The 14,648-nt window shown below is 36.2% G+C and overlaps 1 protein-coding gene across 1 annotated transcript in view; it reads left to right on the top strand.

The window, feature by feature from the left end:
* Positions 1-591: 591 nt before the first annotated feature.
* LOC134754966 (MYND-type zinc finger-containing chromatin reader ZMYND8-like) overlaps positions 592-14,648 on the top strand; it is a 50,271-nt gene continuing 36,214 nt past the window's right edge. Inside the window, 6 exon segments of the mRNA XM_063691460.1 lie at positions 592-802; positions 1,019-2,053; positions 4,173-4,426; positions 4,894-4,978; positions 11,565-11,745; positions 14,058-14,228. Of these exon segments, the coding sequence (XP_063547530.1) occupies positions 1,040-2,053; positions 4,173-4,426; positions 4,894-4,978; positions 11,565-11,745; positions 14,058-14,228 (1,705 nt within the window). The 5' untranslated portion in view covers positions 592-802; positions 1,019-1,039.

Here is a 14,648-nt window from a genome sequence, read left to right as displayed (position 1 = left end):
ACGCGGCGCGAAGCCGCGAACGCGAGTGTGTATTTCGCTGATTAGCGAACTAGACTCCACACTCACGTTCGCGGCTTCGCGCACGAGTGTGGAGGGCCCTTAAGGAGTATAGTGGTATAGTGCGACATAAAATAGTAGAACATAAATAAAATGGAACTAAAAAATTCCATACTAAATTGTTGCCATGTTTAAGCATTTTACATCAAAAATGTGACAGTTATGTACATAGACATAGGTTATGTAGGAAGTGGCGCCCTCAATGATTATCTACATTTTCTAATCGGACTATACCGCACGTCATGGAATAATACTGATTGTTACTAGATCAAAGTCAAGATAACAATAACAAAGATTGGCAAGAAACATGATACAAATGGCTAGGGGTGGTTAATTTTGTTTAGTTTATTCTAATATCAAAATATAAAAGCATATCAAGACGGTTCAACGAGTTCAGTGCAATTTGTTATCATGGAAAATAATTTATAAAAATAAAAAACAAGTGAATTTCAGAGGAATTTCATTATCCATTTTTACGTTGGAACATAAATATTTTATCATGTAGCAACACTATAGCCGTACAGAATCTATCCACCTTTGCTTTGGTTTTAACCAATCAAACTAAAGAGTTATGTGCTATGGCGATGTGCGATTCCTTTCTTTCGCTCTTGTTCTGATAAAATTTAGTATAAAGTAAAATAAACAAGGTTTGTAAGACTTATGTATTATAAATATAACACTAATTATAAAAGATCGGATTCGGCGGAATTTGATTTGAGAACGTGTAAATCGTATAAAACGTGAGGTACGTTCGTGAATGTAGATATGAGGTGTGTGATTATTGAAAGTAGGTAAGTATTTGATGGAGATGCATGCCTCATAACTAGTTTCTTGCGTTATTAACGATTTATTGTTAGTATACCGTAGCCACATCTTTATAAAGAAGGACAAGTAGAGGATGTCGCGATGTTTTCACTGGATGGTCCTTGCTAAAAATATCAATCGGTTTTTTCTGCCATAGGTGGAGAACCCTGGACCACTGATGGAGACCCACGTGTCTTCAACCACTGCCGATGTTCCGGACACACAGGAGGTAATTGGTCCACATGGCAATGTTGAAATAGTGGTTGCAGTGGAGAAAGTAGAGGAAGACATACAGCGGAAGGCAGATTCAAACTCACAAGACAATGCACAGCCTATGATGGAAGAAAGTAGTGTTCCCTGCAGCCAATCTACAAAAACGGATAGCTTGCATAAGTCACCTCGTAAGCAAGAACCATTACAACCACCTACAAACAAAGAAATAAATAAAACTGCTCCATCTCCAATTAAATTACAGTCAACCAAGCAACCTAACATACAAACAAATGCAAATGAAACTCAAACACCCCAAAGTAAACTGTCAGGCAAACTAGTTGGAGTCCTTACACAACATGCTCCTGATAAAGAACTACCAGCACCAGCAGATGTTGACTCTACGTCTCCAAAAGATATCCCCATGGACGTCACGTCTGATGAGGTTGATAATAAAAATGATATAACCTTGAATATTTCTGTTGATAGAGATCCTTCTAATGAATCACAGTCAGATATGACTAGTGATGCAGAAAAGGAACACAATAAAAGTATTAGTAGAGAGTTGAAGTCCCTTATTAATTCTGCTAAAGAATCCAAAATTATTAGTGAATGCACAAAATTGACTAGCAAAACAAGAAAATCTGCAAGAGCTGCTCTAGATACTTCAAGCACTAATATAAGTAATACTCCTGAGGCTGATCCTATTCAGGGCAATCGGCGTAGTAGCAGTAATTCCCAAAAAAGTAATTCAAGTGGGAAATCAGATAGGGTGGGAAAGAGATCTATGAGGTCCCAAAACCCAGAATTTGTTCATAAAGTCAGAAAATTCCTTAATTCCGTCACAGGAAAGTTTCAAAAAGATGCTGATTCTGATGAAAGCACTGTATCTGATGAAGAGACAGTAGCTCCAAAACTCAAAGAAAACTCCACCGACTCCTCTCCCAGCAATGTCAACAACCGAAATCCTAATCAGGAACAGGTTTGTTGGCCTTACCACCATAGTTTTCATTTGTCACCTTAACCTCATTCTAATTTCATAGTTAATGTTGAGTAGTTCAGTTTCATTGTTAGTTTAGATAATTTGTCACTACCCCTTTCTTCTTTTCAAGTCTTTACATTAGATATGCCATAAATATTCTAGTCTCCAGCCAAATAATGTGCAATATTCAGCTGAATACATTATCTTGAAGAAATAATACAAACATTCATGGACTTACTTTTATTACAAGTCAATATTTTCATGCGTAAAATCAATTAAGAGGAAAGGGTATGACCGCTTCCACATACAGACATAATCCTAATTTTCCTCCATGGATATTAACATTATAGAAAGTATGTTTACTCAATTTGATGTATATTGACCATAGCTATGAAGGGGTTCATTTGACTTTTTACGATTTTTTGATTATTATAAGAGTGCAGTAAAATTCCATACAATTTTTTAAATGCTTCTAACTTATAATAATAATAATTCGAAAAAGAAAAGAACAATAAAGGGGCATAGCTGAGGTTGATATACATCAAATTTTGTCAAATTATTTTTAATAATGTTAATATCCAGAGGGGAAAATAGGGACTTAGTTTGTAAGGAAAGGTAGTTTCGGAGTGGTTGTCCACTTTCATCTTAAGTAGTAAGAAATTGTCATAAATAGACAATAAGACATATACGCAAGATATTTATTTAAATAAAAGGTTCCAGTTGTGCAATTTCCAGTAAATTATAACAACTTTCTAATCACTTGTAAATATCCAGAAAAAGTAGTGCTTCAACGTGTTGTTTGTGTCAAGCATGTTGTATACGGTATTTGACTATAGCGGAAGCCGCTCGACCCCAATTACAAAGAAAAACTGCAAATCGATGTACAGATTAGCCGTTTGGCATACGCATACTACTATACTAGAGGTCAAAACAAAATTTTTGACCCGCAGTTCCTATGGTAAAACATTTTTTTTTGTATGGAAAAAAAAAAATTTTTTTTCAAAACCTATCGTGTGTGGTATCATACGAAAGGGCTTTTTAAGGCGATTCAAAAAATATATCACATCATTACATTTCGGCCTTTTTTTAAAATATTAAAACAAAAAGAATTTTCGAAACATACCAAGTTTGGGCTCCTCCAGATACGATATGGCTGATTTTTTTTTTGTAAAATATACCACAAATGATACGTGATATCCTCATATCCAACCCCAAGAAAGCAATTTTGAAAATAATATCATTAACAATTTTTTTTTAGTTTTTCAATTTTACAAACTGACACAGATCTTGTCATGTTTCGGAAATTCTTTTTGTTTTAATAAAAAAAAAAATGGCCGAAATGTAATGATGTGATATATTTTTAGAATCGCTTCAAAAAGCCCTTTCGTATGATACCACACACGATAGGATACAAAAAAAAATTATGTTTTACCACTCCCCACCCCCCGGGAATTTTTTTTTAGGAACTGCGGGTCAAAAATTTTGTTTTGACCTCTAGTATGCGTGTGCCAAACGGCTAACCTGTACATCGATTTGCGGTTTTTTTATTCGAACAGGTTACACTACTACTAGTCATATCAGTTTCTTTTTTCGAACTGTCAAAACGATTTTGCTACTATGGAATTTATATGAAACTAACACTTTATAATTTTATATGGGCTTTAAAATATGTTATGCCTAAAAATAACTGCTGTCTACATTCCTCTGTTAATCTTCTGGTGCTTTATTTTATGCATGGTGGAAAATAATTTATTTTAAATACACTCAAATACCCTATTACTACTGCAACAAGAAAACGATGAATAAATTGTCTTTTGAAAATGACTCAAAGTAGATACTTGTTTTGCTGAATATTTATTTGGTAGTTCTGTACTGCTACTAAAATAAAACATTGAGGCTTTTAGACCTACCTGTATTTGCAATGTTAAACTAAGTAATAGTCCAAGGGGAAATCTCTTTTTAATAAAGAATTAAATAAAAGAGGTTTCCATTGTATTATAAGTTACATGTTCTCATAAAAGACGTCTCAGATCTGTGCCTAAATATAGTATTTAATATCAAGAATCATTTGTGTGCTGTTCTCGTTAGACATTCTAATTTATTCATGAGTTATTTGTAGGTTCAATCTCAGTCTAAAATAGATGAGAAAAGTAACAAGCTTCGTTCAGACCCATATTGCTGGAGATGCCATTGGTCCATTGACATGAATGATGGGGAGAAGACGCCGCAGCCTCCGTTGAAGTGCACCGTCTGCCCCCGTGCCTTTCACTACAGATGTCTTACCGGCTCTGAGAAAAATAAGATCAGTTCTGAAAAGAATTGGGTGTGCCCCGAATGCATGACTGTGTTACATGCAGAAAGTTCCGAGACCAGGTATTCATTAAAAAAAAAAATTGTTTATATAATATAATTCACATTCACAAATACCTTTGAAGACTCACATTCAATATTTACGTAAAGTTTACAATATTTCCTTACCTTCTTCAGAGGTATTTTAGTGCACAGTACAAGCCTGTTTTGCTATGCAGAGCGATATGTTGAGCAAACCTGACACTAATACACTATACTAACCTAAAAAATGGTTTACGCTTAATTTTTAATTTAGTTTGTTTGTTATTTCCTTTGAATGCCATAATTGCCCATCTTGTCAGAAAACATCTGATTATCTCCTAACCAAATTCATAACTTCATTTCGCTTTTGTTAGAACTGAGATCTGATGATAAGATTTGCAAGGAATAGAAAGAAAGAAATAAGTCATCAATTATTCTTTAAGTGATAATTTTTAGATTAAGAGATTTAGCTTTTTCCGCAAATTATACCTACTTGGTTTGTGTTTCAGATCCCATGCAATGAGAAAGACAACATTAGGAATGCTGTGTGAGCTACTGAAATATGCTTTGCAGCGCATGACTGAAGTTGCTGGGGTAACTTATTCCATTATTTTTTAAATATTTTTATAGTACATATGGTCCTACTTTACCGCACAAGTGCGGTAATTAGCGCTTTACGTGCCTATGTCGAAAATTTAAAGGGCCATATGTACTGTAAAACATTGTACGATACACGTGCGAATAGGTAATTCGTAACTTGTGTCGATTTTAAACACTCCCTTCAGTCGTGTTTTAATTTATTGTGATAGGAACATCGTTGCGATGTTCCTAGTTTTCGAACTTGTATCGTAATGTACTATTATACACATGCTGGCTGCTGGGAAATAATTGTCAGCCTAGTTTGTTATTTACGTCATAGTTAACTTATACTAAAATCTTATACACGAACATGATTTGAACTTATAAGCCCTTTCCATCAGGTCATCTACCAACATTAGTTGAATATTGTAATAGATACTTAGAAATTTTCTTGTAACAAACTTGATTCTACCTGTCAGGACACAACAATTTTAAAAACCAATATTTAATAACACATTCTAAATGTTATATATAGTATACTAGGAAGGATTACATGGTTTCAACAATTTGACCAGCACCATTTTTAATTGTCATTAAGAATTATATAAATTTCCAATAAACATTGAGCTTGCTAATGCGAATTTGTTATAATTTGTTGCATATTTTTATAATTAGTCGCTCTTGGAATGTGGACTAGAAATACACTTTTGTGTGCGACAGTTACGCTTTTTTTGAACCGTTATTATATTTCTAATTATAACAAAGTACATTTGGAATATGAATTGAATCCTCGACATTAAATGCTGCTTGTCTAATGAAAGCGAATTAGTATTTTGCATTAGGCAATTGTGGTACCTACTACAAGTAGTGTAGTGTGGTACTTGCACCTTGCAATGCAACGACCACCAACCACCAACAACGGAGGCGGTAGTGAACGCGGGGGCTGGCGCGGGGGCGGGGGCGGGGGCGGGCGCGGGCGCCGTTCGGGGCTCGGGTGAAATGACCTTGCCACTTATCTGCCCGCTGCCGGGCCGGGCCTCGCTGGCGGCGCGTGACGCACTCGCCGTCGCCCCTCTCGCTCGCACGCCGACGCCGACTCGATCGATACCCGCGGGTCGCTGTCGCCGTCTCGCTCTGTGCTAATAATAGCTGAATGCGTAGTGAGCTGAGCCCGTGCATGCCCTGTATAGAAGCGGCTTGCCGTATTCTTAATTCACCGCTGTGCATACTTCCTTTAGTTATCCTTATCACTATATATAGATATTTAAATATGAAAGAAAGTAACTACTCAAAACTATCTTTGTTATTTTCATGAATTTAAATGTAACATATTTATGTTTATTCATGAAATAGAACAAAAACAAAAATTAGTAATAAATTTAATAATATGTATTGTTACATATGTACATTGTTAAAGTGGGTTAGATCAAAGTAGCGTATTATTTGGAGCCTGTTGCTTAACAACTTGTAATACAAGGCAGTTACTTCTTGATCTTGATTAACGATCTTGTAAATTGATTTCCGCCTAATAAAAGTTCCAAGTTGTGATTGAAAGGAGCTCTGGTCATTATTCAAAGTTGTCAAGATAATATGATCAAGAGTTATTATGTATTTCATAATACATATAGTATAATTCTAGTACAGTAAGCAACAGAAGTGACGACAAAAAAGGGCTCGTCAAAGGCATCGGCGCTTTGGCACGCAGTTCACTTTTAGTGTGATATTCCGCGTATTACTTAGTGACTTCTGGTGCTGACTGTACGTACACGTAAGCTTGACGCGCTCGCGCTGCTTTGGCCTTATGTTTGTTTATTCTTAGTTTGGCTCGGCTTCCTAGCTCAGAGTATGGTCCCATCACGCAGAAAAAATGAAATTAGCCAGGTACGAAAAAAATAATTAGTATAACCAATATGTCTATGCATATTCTCCATTAAATCTGTACAATAGTTGTTTATTGCTCGCTCGAACAATTCAACCATAGCCTTAATGCGCATCTGCCTGCCGAGCCATGCTATGAGGTTAAAGTTGCGAAAATTGTGCTTGTTACGTTACGTATAATGTGGATGTGGGAGAGTCGATCTATTGCAAGCCAGATTCAAACAAGCTAGCTAGCAACGTGACAAAATACATTTTATTGTTTTTGAATTTGGAATGTTCTATTAATCAACACAATACAAATTTGAACATGTACAATATTTGGTACACAGCGACTAACGAGGATACTTAATATTAATCTACATATTAAAAAAATGATGTATTTTTCATTGAGGAAATTGGGTTTATAGAACATATAATTAAAGCCTGACCAGTAATAGGTAGAACTTCATTGGAACTAAATTTCTTACACTGGCAATAATTTTTAAGATAGGTTTGTGACTGTTGGCAGTGTTATTGTGGCGGTCTACTTGAATAATAAAGCTGAGCTGTGCTGAGCTGACGGTGTGGCTAATAGTAGCCACACTATCTGGTATGTTACGACTAAATTAAATATATAAGTATATCTGCAGTAGGGTAGGACGGGGACGTTTAAAACACTATGTATAACCGCCTGTAACTATTTTATTTTTACAGTTAGAAGGGTATGTGCCAGTATTATTAAAGATTATTTATTTCGTTTTTAAATAAAATGTGTTTGAAAAACCTATCGCTCATGGTTACGTTGTGGCAGGGAATTAAAGAGAATGCGGAAGAGTAGTTCAATTGACCCCATAGGTGTGTTAATTGAAACACTATGTGGGGACGATTGAAACACCTTAATATATTCGGCAAACTAAAGATAATTTGTTACATCTAATCTTTTTTAAATACCTAACTATCACGGTATCCAATGAGATCAACTAAACTTCGCAAAGAAATCAAACATTTCACAATTTATCTGCGTCGAAAGATCTTGATCAAAGAAAGGGATGCAAACAATTTGTAAGACATCTAGACTTCTTTGTTGGGATTACCATATATATATATATATATATATATTATTGTAGGTACACAAAAATATTTTCAGGGTTGTTAAGATTAACCTTATTATAGATGGAATCATTAATCCACAAATTAGGATAACTACCACGTAGTAAAAGCAGATTATAACCGCCTTGAAATGTTAGTATAGATTAACGACTCTATTTTTTTAACAATAGACTACAAAATACACTTACTAAATAATGGCTAACATAACTTTATTTATATATATATGACATAACCGTCGACACCCAAAACGAATGCACTCTGTAGAAAACCATTAGTTACAACCTGTTTTAGAGCATTTTAACCCCATTCAACAAGGAATAAGGTTAAAAATTCAATATACATGCAATGCACTTCTAACTTATTTTGTAAGTAACTAGTTGGCGGCTACGAGAACAAAATCAGATAATAGTATTGTAATAATACAATGCCATTGTTAGTACAGGTAAGTGCATTAGCTCAGTTGAAATGATTCCATCTATAATAGCTTAATCAAACGTGGAATAGTGAGAAAGTGTAAGGATTTTTTGTAGAAATACATACATAATTGTGTTTCATACAAAAGTCGAAAGTTTCAATTATAACAATGTTTCAATCATGACCATAATAAAATCACTGTCACTCCCTTTTTTACAAAGCATTGTATTATTTTGAAAAAAAAAAGGGTCTCAATATCAACAATCAACTATTTGTAAGACTTGTGAAAACATTTCAATCGTCCCCCAGTACGTTGTTTCAACCGTCCCCACGTCTCATGTTTTACTTCAAGAACCAATATTCTTTACAAAAAACACTTCATCGCTGTTTAATGGCAGTTAAAATATTCCATAATTCCCATCCAAAACACCAAAAGAATTCAAGTAGTCAAAATACATAAGTAAAAAAAAAGTATGCGAGCACAGGTCCTTCACTTTATACCGCGAAATGTTTGAATTTGAACGGCTCCTCAAGACTACTGCGTTGCTCGCGCGCTCGAGTGCTATTGGTCCAGGATTTAAGAATGACTGGCCGCATAGCCTGAGTATTAACGTGAATCGTAGACTTTGCGATGTGATAGAAAAATCGATGTTTCTGCTACCTGTCAGTGAGCAGGAAATCTTCAAAATTATAAAAAAATTAAAAACTAAATACAGCTCGGGTATAGACGAAATCCCGGTCACTCTATTAAAAAATTGTATCGCGGAATTAACGCCACCACTTACCGTGCTCATAAACCAATCTTTTGCTGAGGGAACATTTCCAGATCCAGAAAAATATCCGTAGTGAAACCAGTGTTTAAGAAAGGTGATGTCATGGATCCTTGTAACTACCGACCGATTGTTTTTTTTTATACCACGTCGGTTGCAATCAAGCATACGGCCCGCCTGATGGTAAGCAGTTACCGTAGCCTATGGACGCCTGCAACACCAGAGATATTACACGCGCGTTGCCGACGCTTTAAAAACCTGTACACTCCTTTTTTGAAGAACCCCATACTGTAGCCCCTCGGGAAAACCTTGGCAGGGAGCTCATTCCATTCCATTTGTTACCGGCTATATCAAAAATATATGAAAAAGCGATGTGTGACAGGCTGTATAACTTTTTAGAAAAAAATAATGTCCTACATACAAATCAGTACGGCTTCAGAAAGGACCGATCTACGGCACTTGCTGTAACTAATTATATACAAGAGGTTCTACAAATTTTAAACAAGAAAAAACATGCTGTTGGCCTTCTACTAGACTTGAGTAAAGCATATGATAGTGTATCACATAAAATTCTACTTGGCAAGCTTTATGATGCAGGAGTTAAGAGTTAGTTACACGAGTGGTTTAGATCCTACTTGCAAAACCGCACCCAATATGTACAAATTAAACATTACGACGCAAACACAAGTGAAATTACAGAGTCGCGATCGGAAAGACAAGATCTACACGGCTCTATTCCTCAAGGCAGTGTCCTGGGTTGTGTACTATTCTTGCTGTACATAAATGACCTGCCAAAAATAGTCAACGCCTACAACATTTTATTTGCCGATGACATCTCGTTATTGTTTGAAATTGGCAAATGCGAAAATCATAAGGAAATCATCAACTAATGTCTCTGCGAAATTAGTAACATGCTAGAAGCTCAAAATCTTGACATCAATGTAAATAAAACTAAATTAATACAATTTCATCACCAACTCAAAGAACCATTAAACCTTGACATAAAATTAGCAACACTAAAATCGAAGAAGTCGATACTTTTAAAATGCTAGGAATAACTATTGACAGTAATATAAATTGGAAGAAATACATAGAACTGACAAAAACGAAAATATCAAGCATTACTTATGCATTGTATAACCTTCGAAATACAACTAACTTACAAACTGCCCTGTCGACCTACCATGCATTCGCGCACTCCCAGCTTAGTTACGGTATCATGCTTTGGGGCAACAGCACAGATGCCCATGATTTATTTGTGACCCAAAAAAGGTGCGTCCGAAATATGGTCGGAATCCAGTGCCCCGAAAGCTGCAAGCCCCACTTTAAAAAAATACGGAATATTACCACTGCCATGCCAGTACATTTTAACTTTAGCCCTCTATGTATGGAAAAACAGACATTTATTTAAAGAGACTCGTAGTGGCTGGATTTGTTGATAAAAATACAAAAATCACTATATGTATGCCTTTCACATTTGAGGAGTTCCCTCGGTTCCTCGTGGGTCTCATCATTAGAACTCGAGCTTGACAAAAATATGTCTTAAAAACTTAAGTTGCTTAACAAACATAACGAAGAGGACAAATCGCCAAACGTGAACTATGCGTCATTGAAGAGTTCCGTTCTGATCATCATCAGCAGTTCCACTTCATCAAATGTCACTATTTAAATGTAAGTGCTTGATTTGTTGATGAAAATACTAAAATCACTTTATGTATGCCTTCAATATTTGAGGAGTTCCCTCGATTCCTCATGGATCCCATCATCAGAACTGCTTTTTGACAAAAACGGGACCAATCTGTATGTATATACTTATAATCAAAAAAAGAATTTTCAAAATCGGTCCAGAAATGACGGAGTTATGGAGTAAAAAACATACAAAAAAAAATGAAAAAAAAAACGAATTGAGAACCTCCTTTGAAATCTTGAAGTCGGTTAAAAAGAAGAACACAAATACACGATTTTGACCTGTGTGTTATACGTAAGAAAATACATGATTTGTGTACGGTAAAAAATAAATACCGACAATAAAAAAAAATGTGGACACCGAATATTTGGTCTCTGATTTTGATTACGGTGAATAAAAGTATGAAAGTCAAAATAACGAGTTGTCAATCCACATTGTTCAAACTATACGGAACTGTTGCCATATAAATGAAAATAATAGCGCCCTCTTGAGGATCTTGGTGATATATTCCTGGTCAGGCTTTAACACGTTTCTATTCGATTGTGGTGCATAATACAAATAAAGCCTTTACTTACATTATAGAAGCAGCTATCACTGTTTTCAATATTTGTTTTTCAAATGTTACGAGCCGAACCATACAAGAATGAAGCAGACTATAATTATAATCAAGCAGTAGTAAAATTGTTTCTAAAATTCCATGTTCTTTTATCCATATCACATAAAATTTGGCTCACTTACAATAGTTGTGTTGTGTGTGTTCCAGTCGGAACCGTTCCTGCAGAGCGTTGACCGCTCGGTGTTCCCCGACTACGATAAGTATGTGGTGCACCCCATGGACCTGGCACTGATGCGCGAGCACATCGACGAGGGGCTGTACGGCAGCACCGAGGCCTTCCTGGCCGACGCGCACTGGATACTACACAACAGTATTATATTCAACACATGTAAGCATTACAAGTTATCTGTAATATAATAGCGTATACAACAACAACAACAACACACAACTATTGTAGCGTAGGTACAACGTTGGCAAGTAAGATAGATGCACCTTTTTTCAAGCACTGGACTAATAATCTACATGCCACATGTACAGATGTTGAGAAATGGTACATCTAGAATGCCTAGATCTTTATGTTGTTGTATTTATTTTGTTTTGTTATTGTATTTTCACGTCAAATTATAATTGTATGTCACTAAACTTAATTAATTTTACGTTTGTTTGTAAATACAATAGAGCGCGAGGACATCGCTCATAGTTGCAAAATGGGTCGCTACGAACGGCGCTGTTGAGTCTCGTCCTACACCATGTATCACTACGACATGCAGTTGGAAGAGTATTAGAGAACAATGATAGGGATAACAAAAGTAAATGTTATCCTTATTGTTCAACACTCGAACCCCGCCTTCCAATATTTAGAACACTTTTAGACGAAACATCCAACTCTTGAAACTAACTCGATACTTCTCAACGAGCAACAACTGACTTACAGCTAACACGTGTATGTCGAGGTGTGATGTGCCTTTTTGAAGTAGCACAAAAGATGACGCAAACTAAAGTAAAAATGTCATCGCACAGCACAATGTCCTATTAAATTAAAAAAAAAGTTGATGCCTCGGAAAGCTTCACCTTTTGTGCCTTAACACTTTGGAAGTACCTCAGAAGTAGGGTTTCTGGTTTCTCGGCCTTTATTATTTCTCGAGGCACGGGAATTCATGAGTTTATCGAGTATCTCGAGAAAATTTGAAAGTTCCAAAAAACACCATGTTATTTAATTTTTTTTGCTTTATTACAAATCGCACTCATAGAAATCGTAGGTGAGATCAAAAATCAAACAAGTGGTAATTTTTTTTGTTACCATAAATTGCACTTAATGATCAAAAATCAACAATAAAAAAAAAACTAAAGGTGCAGGCTGGGCTCGCCGGCGATGTGATATGCTATAGGTAGTGTATTTCTTTAGGTATTTAATAAAATGTTACCTAAACAAACCACAACAGTATTTTAATAGGCAAGAATATTGAAGTCAATTAATTTAACTAGATGTGACAATATTAATACTTACTCAACGTAACGTGCTAAAATTGTGCTATTTTGCTAATAGGAATATCTCAGGATGATTTGATTTATCAATAGTAATTTAGTTTTGTAATATTTGATATTACATGGCACTAGTAAAGAACCTAATAATAGTTATTTACGATACAAGTGCGGAAAAGAGGAAATTCGAAACGAGTGGCGATAAATTAAAACACGACCGCAGGGAGTGTTTAAATCGACACGAGTTGCGAATTACCTATTCGCACGTGTATCGTACAACGTTTTACAGGACATATGGCCCTTTAAACTTTCGACATATGCACGTAAAGTGATCTTTACGCACTAGTGCGAGAAAGTAGCACCATATGTACTGTAAATAACGTGCTAAAATTGTGCTATTTTGCTAATAGGAATATCTCAGGATGATTTGATTTATCAATAGTAATTTAGTTTTGTAATATTTGATATTACATGGCACTAGTAAAGAACCTAAAACAAGACGAATTCTTTAGACATTTGACGGTAATAGGTCCAAAGTTTCAAAACATGAAAATCGGTTGAAGCCAGAGTGATAGGGGACCGATCAATTTTTTTATTTGGTTGGTTAACTAATAAAGTATGTTAGTACCTGAAAATGAAAAAAAAAAGAAACATTGTTTACATTTATTTAACTAGCTAAAGAAATACACTTAGAGTCCCATCACGTGTTATGCGCGTGTTTTTTTTTATTTCTCAAGTTCTCGAGGCATTGCGTTTATTTTTCCCGTCTCGACGAAGGACAAATTTCGGGAGATTTCTCGCCTCGAGCATTCTCGAGCAGAAACCCTACTCTCAGAAGTCACAGAGTTGGAATCAACATCTGAAACATCTTCACCTGGCTGTGTAAGTAATAGTGCTCTGTATTATTGGGCGAGAGTTTATAATGCCAATTATAAAGAAAAGGCCAATGACCTATTTGGGGTTAAATTAAAAATAGGTAGTAAGCTCCAAATGTACTTCGAGATGTTAAAATAGTTTCTGTTCTTACAGTTTTGAGCTAGTGTGAAACATCCCCGTATTTTAAAAAAACCCCGGGGTATGATTATTAGCTAGATTATTTACATTAGATGGGGGGCGCCTGGGGGGGTGGAGAGCATGTGTTGTCCTATATACTGTTGGTCAAGATGGCTTGTGGTTGAGTTGATCTGTGATATTAATAGTTCGTTTTGCGTGTGACAGTGCAGTCGAAACTGACGACTACAGCGCGCGCGCTGGTGCGCTCGTGCCGCGCGGAGATGGGCGAGATCGAGGCGTGCCCCGAGTGCTACGCCGCGGCGCACGCGCGCCGCCCCACCTGGTTTACCGACGTATGCTCCACGCCGCACCTGCTGCTGTGGGCCAAACTCAAAGGTTCGCTTTATTATAACATTAGGGTCGCCACTCGCCAGTCACAAGCCACGCGACGAATTTCCGACGCTAGTCTCTCTAAACGAACAAACGCACGCACCACGCACGCGGCCAGTATATCTCGGGTGTCACGTCTACACAGACCGAGCTGCCTCGTGCGACCTTTTCCTCGCGTGGTGGGTGGTGGCTCAATCTACGTGAACTTTCCTATAAATACATATCAGCAATATCACACCATTTTCCGTCAACGTATTAATTCAATTCAATTATTTATTTCAGGCAAATGCCCATATTATTTGTTAGTAATACAAATAAATTAATTGTAATATGCTAATGTTAGTAAACACACATTAAATTACAAATAAAAATATACATCACATTTAACTATTTACATAATGAAGACTGCCACATTCCAAACACTAC

The sequence above is a fragment of the Cydia strobilella genome, chromosome Z (genome assembly GCF_947568885.1).
Source record: "Cydia strobilella chromosome Z, ilCydStro3.1, whole genome shotgun sequence".
Lineage (NCBI taxonomy): Eukaryota > Metazoa > Arthropoda > Insecta > Lepidoptera > Tortricidae > Cydia > Cydia strobilella.
Note: the sequence above shows the minus strand (reverse complement) of the source record. Positions and strands in the feature narration are given on the sequence as shown.